At 45.7% G+C, this 19,464-nt stretch overlaps 1 protein-coding gene across 1 annotated transcript in view; it reads right to left on the bottom strand.

Moving 5' to 3' along the window:
* Window positions 1–2,331: 2,331 nt before the first annotated feature.
* Window positions 2,332–19,464, bottom strand: part of NXPH4 (neurexophilin 4) — an 82,185-nt gene continuing 65,052 nt past the window's right edge. Inside the window, exon 2 of the mRNA XM_053370441.1 lies at window positions 2,332–3,998. Within this exon, the coding sequence (XP_053226416.1) occupies window positions 3,243–3,998 (756 nt within the window). The 3' untranslated portion in view covers window positions 2,332–3,242. The remainder of the gene's footprint in view (window positions 3,999–19,464) is intronic.

Genomic DNA, 19,464 nt, shown 5'->3' with positions numbered 1-19,464 from the left:
ATTTGTGTGAATGCAGCACGATGCAGCTTGCCTAACATATTCCACAACTGGCTGGATGTGTGTCACATGTCCTTCACTCATGGAAACAAAGTTGTTTTTAGGTGAAGGCAGAGTGACTTATTCTCAGTCAAAGCTACCTTCACATAAAAAGGTGCAAGTTAAAATTCAGGCCACTCTCCAATGAGTCACATTTTGTCCTCTGATTTGATTTGCAATTTTGAAAAGCAATCTAAAGTTTCATCTCTGGTGTTTAAGCTCTTGCAGCTGAACTGCACATTTGGAAGCATCAGGTGATACTGCCTTCCTAGAACTGTATTACTTCAGAATGTAGGGGGAGGAAGCTAGCATGAGAGAGAGATAGTTAGGCTCCTTCCTCACATGCAAGCTGAATGTTTGTTTGCAGGACGGAGCACTCAAACATTTTAACAAATGTCATAGTCCAGAAATGACTGAACCATATGGTATTGCCATACTTCTTTTACTAGTACTTGACTCACGTTGCTTTTAAAAATGAATAAATGACTGTCTTAATGACAATAAATGTTTTTGAAGTTGTACATCAGAAAATATTCCAACTGTCTGATTTTGTAATGGCAGCACACAATTAAATTGTTCCTTACTTTGTAGTTGCTTTTTACTGTATGCATTCAAACCTGAAGAGCCACACGTATATTACTGTTTTGCTGTTAACTAACCAACAAACTAACCAACCAACAAACAAACAATACTGATTGTCAAAAAAAGAAGCATATCATTTCCCCTGTTCATTTCTATACCTGGCATGTGGCAACCACTAAAAACCAACTTGAAACCCTTTGTAATACTTGCAAGTGGAAGGGTGGGTGGAAGGGAGAGGCTGATAAGCAAGAGGAAGGAATCAAGGGAATTCAGAGCATCGCTGAGCCAGAATGTTAAAAGTAGTTGCAATGTTACTAGAGTCTACCCATCCCTCTGAAGCCAGGGCAGACAATAGACTAGCCTCTCATGGAACACCCAAAGTCCTCTAGACACACCATGTGCAAGAGGGAGCAGGGGAGCGCAGGAGCATTGCAGAAATTGCTTTCAAAGTAACTGCTCTAGAGGACTCATGTAAGCAAGCCCAGCCATACATTCTTACAAAAAATGAATCTGTTCTCTCCCTCCCATACAGCTTAGTAAGCCAATTTCTCTCTCACACCCCACCAGCACATGCAATCACATGCAGACTCCCATTAACACCATCTCACCTACGCTGCCACTGATTTATGCGGACACTCCTTACTCAAGCATTCAGATTCCTGATAGCACACACTCATACTTACATATGCAAACTCAAATGTCTCTTCAATACCCTTTAACGAAATCTTTACACTGAAATATATATGTTGAAAGCAGGGTTGTCAATTGTCTTTAAATAAATCTGCATCTTACCTAAACCACAAAAATGCAGGTGCCTTTTTATGATACAGCAGGATAGGCATGGCCTCCTATTAAATGTGAGATAGCTTAAAATTTAATCAACAAAAGCTACCGCTCAGCACTATTAAGAAGGATTGATCATCCTTTACATTTTTCTTTCTTGTGCAGAGCATTCCCTGTTACAGTAAAGTCATCAGAACCAAAATGTCTTCAAAAAGGAACAACTTCAAAATCCTGTAAGTGCTGCGGAAGATCCAGAGTTAAAAGAGAAACTGATGTGATTTTCAAATGAGCACTGTCAGCCTTAGTTGCTTTGTGCTTCATATAGCTGGCAGGAAAACCCCAGTGGGTTTTCACCCTGAAATGAAAAAAGATCTGGAAACTCTGGGTGTCAGCTGGAAAGCAAACCCATCCGCAGCAAAGAGGAAACTGCTACACCTGCAAGGACTGCACAGCAGTGTGCCGCTCAGTCTTAACCCCGCCACTCAATCAAAGGGGACAAATTTTAATCTGAGATTAAAGCTCTAGTTGATCAATCTGCAGAATAAATCAATGAATGCTTGCAGCCCTAATTAAAACACACACACTTCATTACTGTCATGGTGGCATATATGCATTCCTAGTTATACAGACTTAAATAAATGTACTTGCAAATACATATGCCATTAAGGCCAAAAGAGCACACCTAATGTAGCACACATCCTTACTCGCTGTCATGCTGTGTATACACACACACACACACACACACACACACACGCTTTCCTAAGTTGTGCACACATACGTGTTTCGGTTGACTCTCACAGTCCTTAATAGAATTTCATTTGAATTTCTACTAACACTCAACTCAGGCTTCTGCTATGAACATAAAGTTCCACTTACACACACACACACACACAGAGAGAGAGAGAGAGAGAGAGAGAGAGAGAGAGACATGCACGTGCGCACACTGAAATGTTACAGTCCCGGTTGCATCAATGTGTTCTTATGCACCTCCCAATCTTTCAGTTTCTCATGCAAACCCTTTGTTCTGACATGATCTCACCCACCGAACCCCAATCTCCCTGTTTGCATTCAGCTTAACTCCAGCTGACACACATTCTCACTCTCCCTCCCAATTTAACATGACTGATCCATTGCACATTACATTCCTGTATTATATGAACAGAGAAGCTCCCGAGTTTGGCAATTTCTGCCCTCTGTTGGTCCTTTCCATTGTAGAGCATCTGGCAAGAGGTGAGTTGGCCCTGTGGGTTAATATGCTTTTTCCACAATCCCAGGCAGGTCAATGAATAGCTTCAGTAGCAACTCAGCTGACAATTTGTGGCTCAGTCCAAGGAGAAGAGAGACAGAGAGATGCACAGAGGGACCTTTGGCTGCTACCAGAACCTTATATTCCAGATGGGAGGCATGATCCTGAAAGACATTCTCATGTAAGTCAGTGTTACAGCCCCACAGAAGCAGCAGGGCCCATTTATGCACAAAAGAGATGAAAGCCACAGCAAGCCATTTCTTCATATTGCTGGGAATTCCCTTGAGATGACCCAAACAGCATCGGAAAGGGGGTACAGTGGGGAGCAAAAGCAACAGTGTCCTTTTGGCCAGTTTCTATTTTCCTAAAGTCCTGGGAAGTTTAGTTGCCACTGGGAAGGGAATGCCTTATGAGATGGAGCAGAATCCAGTTCCTGTTCAGAACCGGCCATCCTTCTCTCACTAAGCATCGGGGGGGGGCCTCCTGTTTCTTTCACTGCCAGCCAAAGTTCTTCCAATTCCTGTCCTGATAAAAAGAGTGCAACTTACTTAACACCCCTCTGCACAGTCCCCCCTCCCAAAGTCTTCCCCCCTCATCAGCCAAAGTAGGGGTTCTCGTTCTGGAAGTTGTAATCTGGACAGACCTTCTGGACCAGCTTGTAGTCGATGCTGAAGAAGGAGATGAAGATGCAGATGACCTTGAAGGGCTTGGCACATAGCCAAGCGGCGTGGCTCTGCGTGTGCTCGGTGAAGCAGATCTTAGAAGGGTCATAGAGGCAAGGCTTGTTCTTGCGTGCCCGGTTCGTCTTCTCATATTCCACATGACAGTTGAAGGTCTTGGGTTCCTTGGGCTCAGCTAAAGTGGACTGCTGAGGGTGAAGGTGCTGGGCTTGGATAGGGGGAACCAGTACATCAAACTCAACTACCTTGGTGGGTGGCACAATGCTCACGGAGACATTGCCCAGGCTGGAGGAGTTGTGACGAAAGTAGACGCTGAAGGTGCCATTTATATGATCCACAATCTTGCCTGTCACCAGCAGGCTGAACTTCAGGGTCTTGATGTTGAAATAGAAGTCACCCCAGCCAAAGATCTTCTTGGTTCGGCCCGCCTTCATGGAGGGCTTCCTCTTAGCTCGCTGGTTGAAGTGCTCCATGGCCGTCTGGTTCTTGGTCCAGTCCCAGGGACTCAGGGCACCACTGTATGGGTCCAGCTTGGCTTTGGATGGCTCACTGGAAAATATTCGAGCAGGGTTGAGTGGGTGAGGTTTCAAAGCAGTGCCCTTCAAGACACTTGAGGGACTCATCTCCAGGTAGTTCAGGGTCTTGGTCACATGGCCTTTCACACACGCAACCTATCAAAGAGGTAGATAAAATAGGGAATTTGGGTTAAAACAGGTGTGCTCTGAGATCCATCATGTACTCATGGTGCATCTGTACCCTGCCCTGTGCACAGAGAAAGCATCTAGGTATCTTCAGGACACAAATAGGTTTAAAAAAGGACTTGTAAGAGTGCTTCATCTCTCTGTAATGTGTACACTGGACCACAGTGGGAAATGGTGGTGCCCTGCTTTATTCTAGTGTTACCCTTAAAATACAACAGCTCTGCACCCGAAATTCTACAACACAGAAAAATCCAGTTCCACGAACCATGCAACCCAGAAAACAGGTGAGCACATTTGTTCATATCACACACTTCATTTGGCAGATGTGAAGTTCTGCCTTTATTACAAGTCACAATAGCTGTGACATGTGAGCTCCATAATATGCCAACACTGTCTGGCCTGAAAACATTTTCTGCTGTTGCCCCTGCATAGTGGAAGGCCCTTTCCTTGAGCTCACATGAAGTGGCAGCGATCCCTTGCTTCAGACTTCTTGTGAGGACTTACCTTTTTGCCCATGCTTCCCTTGAACCACAAGAGTGGGCCTTGTTCCACGTGTTTGAATCCTCTGAATTTCTCTCTTATTTGCTTTGATATCTCTTATGTCTTCTATACTGCTACTTTATTGGTTTTAAGCTGTGTTTTTGTTTTAATGTTTTACTGATAAAATATTTGTCTTTTAGACCTCTGCTTAGAGGTTTCTGATATATTTAGCAGTTTATAAATGCTTTTAAATAAAGCAAATGAACAAATAGTTTGAACCTAAACCTGCCATGTGGGGGTGATTGGTAGGCTTCTGATTTTGATCAGAGCAGCAGAACTGGGGGAGTGTTTAATCCTTTCCCACCATGGTTTGGAAATAAACACAGCACTGGGCACACATGCAGGGAACAAGGACCACTTTCACAATGGAACTCCCCCTCTCCACTGCGCCCCCAAATAAACCTAATCCAGAGCAAGTTTAGTGGGTATAAGAGGGAGTGCACACAAGAACAGGGGGAAGAGAAGTTTTGCTGCACAAAACAGACCTCGTTCCATTCATGCAACTTAGCTAAATCCCACCCATGCTCTTTTCCCCACTTCAAGCTGCTATTTCTCTACTTATTCATTTCTGATTTTTTTTCCTGGTGGTGTGTAAGCAATACAGAGCAAGAAAATGGCATAGGGGAAAATATCCCCTCCAGGAGTGCCACTGCTCTATTCAAAACTGAAGCACATTTAAAATAAAAACATTAGAAGTGCATTAATCTTTATTTTTATTTTACAGTTAGGGGACCCACGTGTGAATCTATTCTGTGAACCACCTTGAGACCTACGGGTATAGGGCGGAATATAAATAAAATAAATAAATGGAGTTATCCAGCCTCTGAGCTGTTTGAAGGCAATCCTGTATAGGGAAGTTTTTCTTAATGTTTAATGTTTTATTATTATTTTTGTATGTTGGAAGCTGCCCAGAGTGGCTGGGGCAACTTAGCTAGATTTTCATTATGGAATGGGATGTCCCAGTTTCCATCGGAGAAATGTTAGACTGTATGGAGTAGTTAGGAAAAGGTCCATTCCAATGTCGGTAGCAGAGGCTGAAGAAAGGAGGGGTTGGACTATTCATGCAGTGCTAAGATACAATGATCATAATCCGAGGCTGAGCTACAGCATGTGCCCTCGTAGCCTCCTGATTTCAGTGGACTTAGGCAGACCCATCTCTGCACTGAACTGTGGCGAACAGACGTGGAGAGGAATCAGAGGGAAAGGCTCTGAGGGAAGTGGGGAAAATGAGTTTTTTGGAAGTATACTTGTACTTGCTTATTTGTGCTGAAGGGGTGAAAATACAAGCAAAACTGGAAGGTTTAGTATGCAGCCAAACAGTTTGGCAAGGGCACAAAGTGACCGCAGGGTTGGGGGGAAGGACCAGAATTCATGGGTTTCTGTTTCCAGTGCCAGAGACTAGAGTGGGCAGGTGCTACGGCCTTGATTTTGCATGGTGCTGTCAGTGCGGCCTCCTCTTTGCCTCTCCCTCTTCTGGGAGGCCAGGTATGCACCTCCACAACACAACACCCTGCTGCTGAAAGCCACTGGCCAAGGTGGTCACTGAAGGCTAGTACCAGATATTAGGAACAAATAATAAGGTGTGGGTCCCTTCTGTTTCTCAGCAACATTTGGTGCAGTTGAAAGCAAGGAGTCTGGGCTAAATGAACCACTAGACTGACCCAACTTGGCAGCTTTGATAGGAGCAATCAGTCCCTCTAACCAAGTTTAAACCTTCTGTGCTTCCCTGATCTTCTCTATTCTTCTTCTAAACCTTTCCACTTTATTGGAACCTTTCCTCATATTCCAGTTTAGCTTTATTCACAAATTCTCGTCATCTGCTCTCCCCCACTCAAGCCCAGGAAAGTTTTTGTGCCAACGCAGCAGCTGGATGACAGGTGGTGATGGATTGCTGGTTCTTTTGCCATCACTAGAGCTGCTTGTATCACAGGCATATGGGCTACTTGTCGACAACGCTGGGCACACAAGGAGGATGAACCCTTCCAAAGGGGAGACGATTGGGAGCCCACTGTAAGCCCCCCATTATTCCATGGCTTTCTGTTCCTCACCTGACGTCATATATGATGTCAGGTGTGGGGCAGGTGGGCGTGGCTTCCAAAGAACAGCCTTGAGGGCCAAATTAGGACTTCAGATGGGTCAAATATGGCCCATGGGCCAAAGATTCCCCACCCCTTAACTAGTCCACACAGAAATTTAATGTGGATTTGAAGCTGCTTGTGTCTCCATTCTTTTTGGCGCTGTTCACATTATGTCCTCTTCATCCAACTAGCAGTCCACACTTTCCCCCATTACATTTGGATTTTCCCAATCCAGGGATAATCCAATAAAGGAAATAAATTCAGTATAAATGTGTGTGCTACTCAACTGTGAATGCAGTGAAGTACATTGTGTGGGTTTTGCTTTGGGGGTTTTTGTGTGGGTTTTTTACGAGTGGGGTGATATTCTTTGGGTGCCGTCAATCTCCACAGCTGTCTCTCTCACAGCACACTATCCCAATGGCTAACTATTTGTGGGTTGGCCCCGGGGCACCAAAAGCTGCCTTGATTAAGATTTGTCTTTGTCCGTGCTCTTGCCTTCCTACTGCTCATCCCAGCACTGGTCCTTCTCCGGGATTAAACAGCCCATTAGCGCCTGATGCTTTGTCCCAGGGAAGGGACTTGTGTGCTGTCATAAGACTTTACTCAGAGAAAGTTGATGACAGCAGCAGCAAGCCGCACAGGAGTGAGCGACAGGCCCCTGGCAGAGCTCTGTGAAGCCTTGATGATGCCACATGAATGGCCCTTCCCATCTCCCTCACCCACTTTGCCTTGATTGACCAGAAATACTCCACTTCTGCAGCTATTTGCCCGAGGACATGGAGCGGCCCTTGGGGACTGAATCCTGTGGCTCACAGATCTCAGACCCACTTCGCCTAGCAGCACAGAGAGCCATATGCAGCCATCCCAAATAAAAGGAAAAATGTGGAGAGTGAGAAAGAAAAGAGAGGAAATAAAAGCCCCCGCAGCTGCACGCACCTTGAATGTAAGCCACCACCAACTCTTACGCCCAATGCTTCTTGACTGATTGGTTCCAGCCCAAATCCCCCAAGGCAGCAAGGCATAAGCGCAGCAGGTGGAGGAGCTACAGACACAGAGCTGTTCACAGGTACAGGGAGCACGCAGGGATGCTCATTAAAAGGGAGACAGGAGCTGCAAAAGGTGATGACTGAAACCGCTGGGAGATTTGGCAGCTTAAGATCCAGGGAGGCTGGAGAAGCAAGGGCCAAGGCCAGCCCTGGTGTAAACCTGGTCAAGTCAGCCTATTAGCAAATCCCGGTTCCTCCCCTCCTTAATGACAATTCTGTTCTCTTCTGAGCTGGTAGATACTAAGAGAGAGGTCATCTAGTTCTCTCCTCCACCCTTCTGCTTGCTACAGAGAGGCTGGCTTATTAAAATGGCCACAGCACAGGGCAGGGAAAGATCAGAGGGCCAAAGGGCAGCGCCATATATGTGCCCACACAGACCCACACCTCTAGATCAACCCATGTTGGTCACAAACTCCAGAGCAGATGCACCATGAAAAAGCTACGGAAGAGCAAACTCCTCTGCCACTTTGGGTAGGTGGGCATCCAAATTACTTTGATTGACTTGCTACTTCTGGAAGCTGGTGAAGTTGTACACAGGCTGCTTTGTTAAGGCTCCTAACTCTTGCCTCTTCCATTTCCCTTCTCCTGCTCTTTAACACGCTACACATATTTGAATTTTTCTCCTTCCACTAAATCTATTCCAGAACTGAAATCTCTTTGGAAGGATTCCAATCCATGCATTTGCTAGTTATGACCTATGGTGAAGCAACAAATTACTTTGATGAATGTATGCACTTGCGTTACAATCTCTCTTGAAATTTGTTGCCGATGCACTGTCTAACAAGGAAGACACATAATATGAGGCTGCTTTGTAATTTCTTTAAAAGTCTTCCATTCCATCCGTGTTCTTAAGCCCTACTACCTTATTCCGTTTTGAGGAACCACCAGACTGCAGTTGCTCAGTAGGCATCGTGGCACCACATCCATGAATTCAAAGGTCCTTCTAACACATCTGCAATGGCTCCTAGAATCAAGCCCAGCCGCAACTTGTGGATCCCCATGTTTTTTTCACCTCTCCTGCTTCAGCTTCTATCACCTCAGTACCTCACAGAAACCTTATACAGAGTCAGACCCATTCGTCTACCTGTAGGATACTTATGGATTGTGGCTAGTGTCATGTGTACTCAGCTTCAAACAGCAGCAGTGGAGCCATAGCAAGAGGTAATGGGTACACTGCCCTACTTGAGGTTCTGGAGCTCTTAAAAAACAACAACAAGGAACACATCCTCCGAATCCAAGGGCAGCAACTGGGGCATGATACCTATCCCACCATTTTTCGCAAGGGAAAATGTTGGAGGCTACACCAGTCTTTTGCATTTCCTCAAAAAGGAGTCAGGGACTTTGTCATTTCAAATGTTACTTTCTGAGCATGCATTGGAACAGCATTTCATCCTCCATCCTTGCTTTCATCCTTTTGCTGAGAGCCAGAAATCATATGTTGTAGATTTTAAGATCAAAGGTTTAATAATAATATAAAAAACCCACGCCCCTTCTCTCTCCTTGTTTGGTTCTTGGGGTGTGTTCACACTGTGCTTTTAGTCTGCATTAGTCCTAAGGAGTTTGTGCATATCAAATTTTAAATGAAAGTTGAAAGCACTGTAAGCCGTCTTAGAAGATGCAGTCCGAGTCAAGAGAGTGTTCTGTCCTCCCCACTCAGTTCTTCAGCACATGGAATCAAAGTGCAGAGAACTCTGCAATCACTGACTGTAATTAGTTCAGGCAGCCAGGGCAGAAAATCATGGCTGCAGCATCTCTTTTGTCTCAGCGTGATGAGAGAGAAGGCAGGCTTTAAGACTCATCTGTTCTGAAGTAACCCATCTGTGAACAGAAGTCTATCTTCATAGTGCAGACACAAGATGAACAGTTCATGTTCCCCACGCTTGCTCTAAGCTCAATGAAACTTACTCCCATGTAACTGTGTTTAGGATGGCAGCCTTTACAATAAACACTCATGTGGGAGTAGGGCCCACTGACTACAGGGGGACATCCTTCCAAGTGAATCCACATAGGATTGTGTCATAGTTCACACATGCATGTATGGGATTCCACTATACATGGTTACTGTGCAGTTTGGGGGACTGGCAGATGAAGGTGTGACCATGTTACTCCACTGAAAGGTCTTGGGTGTGAGGTCCTTGATGGTGTCTGACTGGTTGTGATGGTGGATTTAGGCATACAAATCACCATTTGATGCTGCATGTTTGAACTGGCCCAGAGGGAAGCTTCCTTGCGGTGGGCTTGGGCTGGGTGGCAGAAGGAGGTATGAAAATTGTGCAACTTCATCTGTGATGACTCATTCACACATGCTGAGTCATCATTGGTTGCTACAGACTTCAAGTGGTGAGCCTAAATGTGTGAACTAGCCATAAGTGGTGCTGGATTCATTCAGAAGCACTAGGTCTAATATTAGAGGTCCATGGCATGCAAACATACATCCTATCTGGTGACTCTTGAGTGGGATTGATCTAATGAGCACCATAAGTGGAAGTCCTGTGCAAGGACTGTCCCTTGTGCAACAGGGCTTCGTCCTCCTCTCCTTTCGTACACACCGCAATTGACTCGAGGTTTGGGGACGGGGAGAACGCCAAACTGTTTGCCCAGATGGAGCAAACAAAGAGTGTGATGTTGAATTCCATCCCATTATCTTTAAATATTTCAAAGGCCTTGAATATGGTGCACAACAGAAGATACAGCTCCTCCTGAAACTCTTCCTTCTTGAAATTGGTAGTGGCTACAATGTGTTTCTCTCACTCTCTCTAAAAAAAGAATGTTCCTAATGGTTTCTCCAAGCGAAGGTGGACAATTGGCCAAGTATGTGTAGCCACCTCTATATGAGCCAACAGCAAGTGCCTCAGTGCATATCAGCTCAGCGTTCATGTTTGGCTGGAACCTTGATCTGCACCAAACCACCACCTAGCTATCTGAATGTTAGCTTGGTTGCACTGGCTAGATTAAGCTGGGAAGATTGTCCACCTTGGAAATTGATTACTGTATGTGGGGGTACCCTTGAGGTCGGTCCAGAAGCCGCGGCTAATGCAGAGATGCAAAGGCCAAGCTCCAGACTGGAGGATCCCATGGTCAGCATTTAACATAATGCCTGGAAGGAGGAAGATGCAGGAAGTTACCAGGGGCATGGTTTGTGTTCAAGGGGGATTGCACAGAAGCAAGCACAAGAGGCATATATACAGGAGTGAAGGTGAAAAAGGGGTGAAAAGTAGGACTGCAAAACAGAAGAGCCTTCAGAAATGGGATGGTGAAGATCAAAAGTGAGCTTAGTACTTTGCATGCGGCAGGAAGCAGAAGCTCAGAAGGGCTAATGAGGGGTTGGAGACCAGAGTGAGCAGGGGCACAGCCCCTAATATATACATAGGGAGCAGCTCATCAATAGACTGCGGGGGCAGGCAGCCCAATCCACATACAGTGGACGAGGCACAGGAAATGCTGTTGGCATTTCTGGCCCAATGATTCCAGGCAAGAAGTAAAACTATTCATAGTTCAGTGACATAATTCCACTGCTCTACATTCTTTTGAAGACACTTCATGGCTGGAGTGGAATGCTTTGGTTCCTTGTAGCACTCCCTCACAGGCAGGGCGTGGGAATCTGCGGTCAGGCTGTTGACTCAAGATTTTTGGGGTTAATTACTTTCTCACCCACTGCCAAACAATCTGTCTGGATACTTGCCTTTGCCTGCCTAGTGGTGAACAGGTTCTGCATTTAGAGAGTATGGAATATAGATATGCTCATTGGCAGAAGGTACTGGGTGCTAAAACCTTTTTGATTGGGTTAAATTTTAATCTGATCCATTAATCTGAAATCCATTAATCTGATAGCCAGTACAGGATTTTTCAGGATAGGATTTTCATCTTATGTTCATGCTGGGAGAAAATAAAGCTCTCAATGTGATGAGACAGCATATCATGGATGTGGATTTTCATGAGCTGTTGGCAGAGATTATTACCCAAATAACACCTCCCTTCTACCCAAGATTGGATAACATGAGTTCCCTTCCCCCATACTCAACAAAACATAGGTACCAAAGTGCCAAAGACTAATCAGCTTGGCAACACCAAACAATTTCCTTTCTGCAGTCACTTTAGGATGGCTCAGAGGGATTTCTGTGGAGCAGCCATGGAAGAAGTGTGGACAACCAACAGTGGAAACTCTGGAACATAATTGTGTTGCAGTACAGTCTTTGTAATTGCCCTAGGCAGAAATTTATAGCAAAAATGGCTGGGGGACATAAAGGATTGGGTAGGTGGTGACATATTGGTCATTTTGCTGACAAACCAGACCCACAGGATCATATTTGACTTAGCTAGCTTTCTGTGGTTTTGTCTATTAAAAAAGAATGGGCCGAATCCCGTAAGATTGATTGCCAGCACGATTTGGAGCAAGGCTGAGGACTGTCAGCTCTGCTGCTGGAAGCGCTGGGCTAAAGTGTAAATGGGCAGGACCCTTCTTCTGTAGTGAATGTTACACTTTCGCACTGTTGTAGATTTAATGTTGTTGGGGGGAAATACTGAATGCTGCAATGGATTAGATACTACAATGGATTATGCTACTAGTTTGTTTTAATTATATTCTCAGTGATGCACTATGTTTTAAATTGCGCTACTGTATGATTTGCTGGTGGCCCTTGGCTAAGAAATAAAGAGCTGAATTTGTATAACATAACATGACTGCAAAAGCCAGGGCAGGCCCAGCCATGAGGCAGAGTGAGGTGCCAAAAGGTCTTGAACTGACTCTGGCAAATGCACTTTTCAGATGTGCACTATTGCGCATACAGTAAATATATGTTATGGGAAGTGGGATCATGGCAGCAAGCCCACCTCTCTGACTGGCATGTAGGAACAGGACATACATACGCCCATAGTTTATTTATTTCACAACTTTTACCTACTGCTTAATAGCAATAAAATCCCTAAGCGGTTATGTATTCAGCCACACATAGCATGGCCAGGGTCAGTGGGGTGCAGTGGTTAGAGCACTGGATTAGGGCAACCCAGGTTCAATTCCTTACTCAGCCCTGAAGCGCACCAGGTGTCTGGTAGGCATCATCTTCCAGGCCAACTTACTTCACAGGTTGTTGTGAGGTCTTTTGGATGTGATGGACATATTCGAAAAACATCAGTTATGTAATGGGCCAAGCGGTTTTCCACTGCAACATTTTTAAAGGGGCCAATTGCTATTTCATTGCACCCAAACCGTCAGGGAAATAGCAAGTTGTCTAAGTGGATTTGTCAGAATGCATCTGCTGTTTGTCATTGTGTGTTGGGGTGGGGGAAAGGCAAAAGTGAAATACTTTGGGAGGAAACATCCGCAACAACCCATGAGGCTCTCAGAGAGTTTTTGTAATGGGGCACACTCTCCTCCATCATGTACAGCAGGAGTGGAGAACCTCAAGACCCAGAGCTGATGCGAACCTCCAGGCCTCTCCACCTGGCCCACCATCTTGGGTCTGGGCCATGCACCTCCCTCAAGCCACACACCCCAGAGTGGCCCTAGTACACACCCTCTCAAGGGCTTTTGCTTGGCTAGAACATATTCTTGTTGTAATCATACTTTTTCTTTCCTGGGTGGAGGGGTGTGTGTGTGTGTACACAAATTCTGATTTTTGAATGGTTGGAATGTAACAATAGGTGCACAACTCTATTGCTCTAACATGCTGTTCTTGATACCCAGAATTTTGATTTGATAGCTAGCATGATTCTAATGTAGAGAGCAATCGGACTGGCAATATAGGGAGGCCCGGTTCAACTGCCCACTTGGCTAGTATGCCCAGCTTGTCCGTCTGGCGGGGCGAAGAGGAGGTTTGGATAAATCCTTGTCTCTGAGCCTAACCTGGGGGGGGTAGAGTTGTGAGGATAAAATAGGACAGCCCCCATGTAAGCAACGCCAGCCACCTCCATATTGTCACTATTTTGCAGAAGGGATTCAAATGTGTCCTGGAAATTTAGGTTTGCACAATTAAAGTGGATTAAAGTGTTCACTCACCCAAGCATAACAAATCTAGTTCAAAAAAGAGAAGCAGACTTTTTGCTGTTAGGATGAATGACAGGGAAATGAATTGAAACATGTGGGATAAGTGAATGACTACTAACAGGAAAATGTATAAAGACCCTGCAAGCAAATAAGGACAAATGCAGAGTGAATAATTATTCTTGCATAACCACTCCACACATAAATGAGAACAAATGCTCAATAAAGACCAATATAATCCAACCTCTTCGTAAACTAAATCAGGATGAACGTTCAGTAAGTAGGTCGGCTCAAGGTGCCCACGGAGTTTGTTGGAGGAACAGCAAGATACAAATGTGATGGGTGGATTGACTTGTTTTGATGTGCTGATGACTATATGTTGATAATTCCACTTCAGAAGGCAGGACATCACAGCTCTGGAGAAAGAAGAATTTTTGCAGGAGCTTGGGGTTGGCAGGTGTGATTCCACGACCACTATTTATCTGTTAATATCCATGCATAAGTTGAGGGAATAGATCATGGGCATAGCCAGGGGGGCAGGGAGGGGCAGCTGGCCCCCATCAATAAAAATACATAGCAAACTGAGGTTCTGCCCCCCCCCAACAAAAATCTTGGCTATGCCAATTGAACAGAGCTCCAGCCTACTGGCAGTTTAGTTCTTAAAATTAAAAGCGACCACTGTACACAGCCTCAATGAGGAAACAGGGGCACTCCAGACATGCTCAAGTGTCTAGGACACTGAAAATAGGTCCAAGGGTACAGCCTGACAAAATTTAAGCCTGCCACAAACCCAAAAGAGACTTAGGGCTCATCCGCACTTCCGCTGTTTACTGAATGAGAGCAAACTTCAATCAGGTTTTCTCTGGATTGATGTTTGCTCTGATTTAGCCTTAAAGAGTGGGTTTTCCAGGGGAAAGCAGCCGTGCAAAGACAGAAGCCCTTGGACCCGTGCCTGGAAAGTACAGGACAAGCAGAAACAGCCCAGGCCTGTGCTTTCTAGGCATGGGGCAAGCGGAAGTGGGGGTGAGTCCTTGCTCTTCCATGCCTGAAAGAAAGGTGCTGTTTGCTAAGCAGCCCCCCCCCAGTTGCTTCTCAGCATTCAGTGTGGAAAATACGCCCAGCAGTTTGTTAACACCTGCTCAGGGAAGTGCCGAAAAGGCAGGTAGGAGGGCAGCCAGCACACCATGCAGCTGGGAAGCGCAGAAGGCCCCTAATTGTATCGTTATAAAAAAGCTCTGACAAGCTGCTTGACTCATAGAGCCCCTGCCCTCACCCCAGGGTAGTGTGCAGTGCCTGGGCAAAATGGAGCCTCCCTGGGCAATAACTGCATGCAGGGGGGAGCTGACCCATGAGTGTGAAGATGCAATGCCATGCATTGTTAGGGGGCTCCATTCTCCAGCATAAGCAAGCAGGAATGGGAGAAGCCTTGCCCTGGAACAGGCCTCAGCTTTTACTTGAGCCGAGTTGTGAATCCTCCAGGGTGGGCAAAGGGTTGTGGTCCTGCTGCCTGCCTCTCTTCTGGGAAAGGAGGGAATAGGAATCGAAGCAGAAGTCCTCCTGGGAAAGAAGCAAGCAGCCACTGGCAGCTGCACGTGGGTTAACCTCATGTTGCATGCTTCGTCACAGGCGTTTGGAGAGCACTAATTAAACCTCGTGCGCTCTTGAGAGGGCAGCTGGTGTGAACTTCATGCTGCGGAGGGGAGAAAAACAAGGCATGGAGCTGGGGGGAGTTGCCTTTTGTTAGAAGCAAGAGCAGGGCCCGAGAGGCCTCTTATCCACCTCTAAGGCTGCTATCCTAACCCTACTTACCTGGGGGTAAGCCCCACTGAATTCAGTAGGACTTACTTATGAGGCAACATGCTTAGGATTGCGTTGTAAGCCGGGATTGGGGAACCTGTGCCCTCCAGATATTGGCCTCCAACTCTTGTCAGCACCAGCCAGTATGGCCCATGAGTCAGGGATGGTGGGATCTGGAGTTCAGCAACGTCTGGCAGGCCACAAGTTCCCCACATCGGCTCTACAAATTCTCCACAGCTGCAGACACAACCTACCCAACTTACCAGCAATATTAATGAAATGAGGGAGTTTGGTAGGAGGGAGTTGGGAATGTTTAGCCTGAAAAAGAGGAGGCTAAGAGGAGATAGGATAGCCATTTTCAAATATCTCAAGGGCTGTCACATGGAAAAGGGAGCAAGCTTGTTTTCTCTTTCTCAGAGGAGGAATGTGTTCGGTGTTTTGTTTGCTTTGCTTTGCTTTGCTTTGCTTTGTACACACCACTTGGCTAGAGAATTGCATTGAAAAAATTGAAGAAGTGTGGATTTTGAAGGGTGGCTGTTTCTGTTTGCATATCGTTTCAGAAAGTGTGAGGTAGATTTGCCGTTAGAGAACTGAATCCCTAGCAGCTCTACAATTGTATAATGAACCAAAATTAAAAACTACAGCTGTTGTGAGCTGCAAATGGGCATATGAACTGGCACAAAAATGCAGCTTTAAATAATAACAATGCTGTTTCCCTATCCTGCTAATTTCACTTAGGAAATATACAGAAATGTGCAATCTCATGAAGTTCTGAGCATTGTAACTGCTAAGGGAGGTCTACAACCCATATTGGCAAATTGGCAAGAACACAAGGAGCTTCCAGACCTTTACTATTTGGGGGTGGGATTCAATTGCATACCAGCAAACACAGGCTGCAAAATTAAAGTTGATTTGTATCCCAAAACACCTGGAGGGCGCTAGGCTGGGGAATGGAACCCTTGGGTTCTGCTTCTGCATGAGAGGTGATAGCACAGAGATTATAATGCAATTGTTTGACAAAAATGTTTTTTCTATCCCTAGTCTGCTTTGGGGGTTTATTCACATGTGAGTAGCATCATTGGGGGGGGAGTGGGGGGAGCACACTAAGCTCCTCCCTGTTGCCCTCCATGAGAGCAGGAAGCCTCCTGTACTTACTGAAGACTGGGCTCTAAATCACATGGTGAGTTTCCATGAGTACAGGAGGCACCTTGCTTTGGAGATGCCCCCTTCAACTTGCAGAGGGTGACAGGGACGAAAGCAGAGCTTAGCATGCATATCCCTGCTCTGCCACACACCACACTGCTTCCATGGGGACAGATCATGCTGCCTGAAGAGGGCTCCTGAGAGGGTTAATTCTTGGCACCTGCAGTTAAAGGACCTCGGGTACCAGTACTTAAAAAGACCTCCAGATGAGACTCTGAAAGCCACTGTCAGCACTGTGCTAGAGGAAGCATTGGCCTGTGACAATATCAAGCAGCGCATTATATCCGTGCTCTGCAGGTTGCTAAGTATTTAAGTCCTTCTACAGAATGGGTTGTGGCCACCTCATCTGTTGAGAGCACTGTCTCATATTCAGAGGTGGCAGGAGCTGTTCTAAAGGACCTTGAGGAGGAAGACAGACCTACTTTCCACTCAGAGGTATTCTGAGAGTCAAACTACAAATCCACTAATGTCATATGGTATAGCCTCCAGGCAGTACTGCTTCAGGTGTGGGAATTGTGTCTGAATGTTTCTCCAAGTTACAAACAACAAGTTTGTTCACCCAGAAGGTGAAGGTATCAGAGAAAAGGGGTTTTAGTCTACCCTGAGGGAGAGCCTGTCTGAATTGTCGAAGTGCTCACCACTGTGCTTCAGTGCCACCACTACTGATGGCCAGAGAGTGGTGCTGCAACCACAAACTTGGCAGGGACCAGACAATCCAAAAGGGCTAATAACAGGCCACCTGGTCACAGAAAGCTATTGACCCTGGCCTGGCTCCTCTGTCTCTTGGGGAGTTTTCAGGCTTGGTGACCAGTACCTGTTTGCCAGCCCTAACAAAAAGCCCTAACCTTTCAAAAGCTGCAAGTACAGTCTAGCAGCCCATGCTTCTGGTTCTCACTTTTTATCACACTTACACACATGCCCGCAAAGCTTCCACATCACACACACATCGTTCCAACTTGCCAGTCCTAACTCCAGAACCCTGAATAGAAACCTAACCTCCTGACTACATTTGAAAGCAGACCCATAAGTCCTATATATAAAAGAAAAAACCAGTCTAGCACCCAAGGCCCCAAATTAGGCTGGTGTCTTCACGTACATGTTGAAATAAAGGACAGTTGTTTTCACGTGTGATGTTTCATCTTTGCAACACCTCCTTTGTCAGGACGAATTTATTTCCTACACTTCAAAAACAAAGACAAGGGGGAGGAAAATAACACTGTGGATAGGAGGATCAGAGTCTAGTTTGACCCATAAGGCCTGTGAGTTTCATAAAAGGCAAATGAGGACAAATACTCAGCCTAATCTGGGTAGCAAAATATCAAAATGTATGTAAATTAGGCAAAGAACAACAACAAGCAAACTATAGGCACCCCCAGAGTGCCACTAGTTTGCAGGAGGGATTAAAGACATCAAGAGACGTCTAGTGTCCAGATCAGGGGAAGGCACTCTATTGTGCCTTGGCCAGACCGCACCTGGAATACTGTGTCCAGTTCTGGGCACCACAATTTAAGAAGGACGTTGACAAGCTGGAACGTGTGCAGAGGAGAGCAACCAATATGATCAAGAGTCTGGAAACCAGGCCTTATGAGGGAGCTGGGTATGTTTAGCCTGGAGAAGAGGAGACTGAGAGGAGATAGTATAGCCATCTTCAAATATCTAAAGGACTATCATATGGAAGATGGAACAAGCATGTTTTCTCCTCTGGAGCATAGGACTCATACAAATGGATTCAAGTTACAAGAAAGGAGATGCCAATGAAACATTTGGAAGAACTCTTTTACAGGAAGAACTGTTTGACAGTGGAACAGACTCCATTGGGAGGTGTTGGACTCCTTCCTTGGAGGTTTTTAAGCAGAGGTTGGATGGATGCTTTAGTTGAGATTCCTGCATTGCAGAGGGTTGAACTAGATGGTCCTCATGGTCCACTCTAACTCTCCAATTCTATGATTCTATTATAGGTGCATATCAGGAGGTATGTGCAATTACAATGGATTAAAGGGCTCTTGTCACCCTAGCATAACAGGACTGCTTTAAAAAAGAAACGGACTGTTTGCAGTTAGGAAAGTGATGTAGAAAGGAGTTGAAAAGTGTGGGATGAACCAATTATTAACAGGAAAACATATAGACACCCCACAAGCAAATCAGGACAATTGCAGGAGGAACGTTCACTGTCATATAACTCTCCCACAAACAAAGCAGGGTGAATGCTCAATAAATATATAATCTAACCTCTGTGTAAGTTTTGGCAAGTAAATCAGGAAGAATGATGATTAAGGGTCTGGAGCAGGGCCAGTGAGGGCTGTTGCTTGGGGGGATTCCCAAAGGCCAGAGAGGGCCTGAGCTTCCCCCACCCCTAACCCAGAAGGTAAGAGGGAAGCCACTCGTTCCACAGCACTCTGGTGCACATATGCAATTCCTGCTGCCCTATGCTCACCAGAGGCAGGCCACTATGTTCTACACAACTAAAGCTTCCTCACAATTTCTCTAGGATACTGCAACAGCAAGACAATGATGAGTTGTGCAGGTTAGTAACTAATTCTGCACGTGGGCCTCTGTGAGGATGATGGGTCATGAGCTCAACATTTAGCCACCCAAAAGGACCAGCCAGCAGGTCCCACAATGCTACACCCACCACTTCCTCCACCCTTCTTCCTTGCCACTAGGGAGCAGGTGACACCCTTCCAAGGGTGAGTTTGGACTTGGGTAGCCAGCTGAAAGTACCCAAGTACATGCATAACACAGATTAATGAATAGTATATGCTGATTTGTGTAATTAGCAATCAATCTGCTTG

This window comes from Podarcis raffonei, chromosome 2 (assembly GCF_027172205.1).
Source record: "Podarcis raffonei isolate rPodRaf1 chromosome 2, rPodRaf1.pri, whole genome shotgun sequence".
NCBI classification, from domain to species: domain Eukaryota; kingdom Metazoa; phylum Chordata; class Lepidosauria; order Squamata; family Lacertidae; genus Podarcis; species Podarcis raffonei.
Note: the sequence above shows the minus strand (reverse complement) of the source record. Positions and strands in the feature narration are given on the sequence as shown.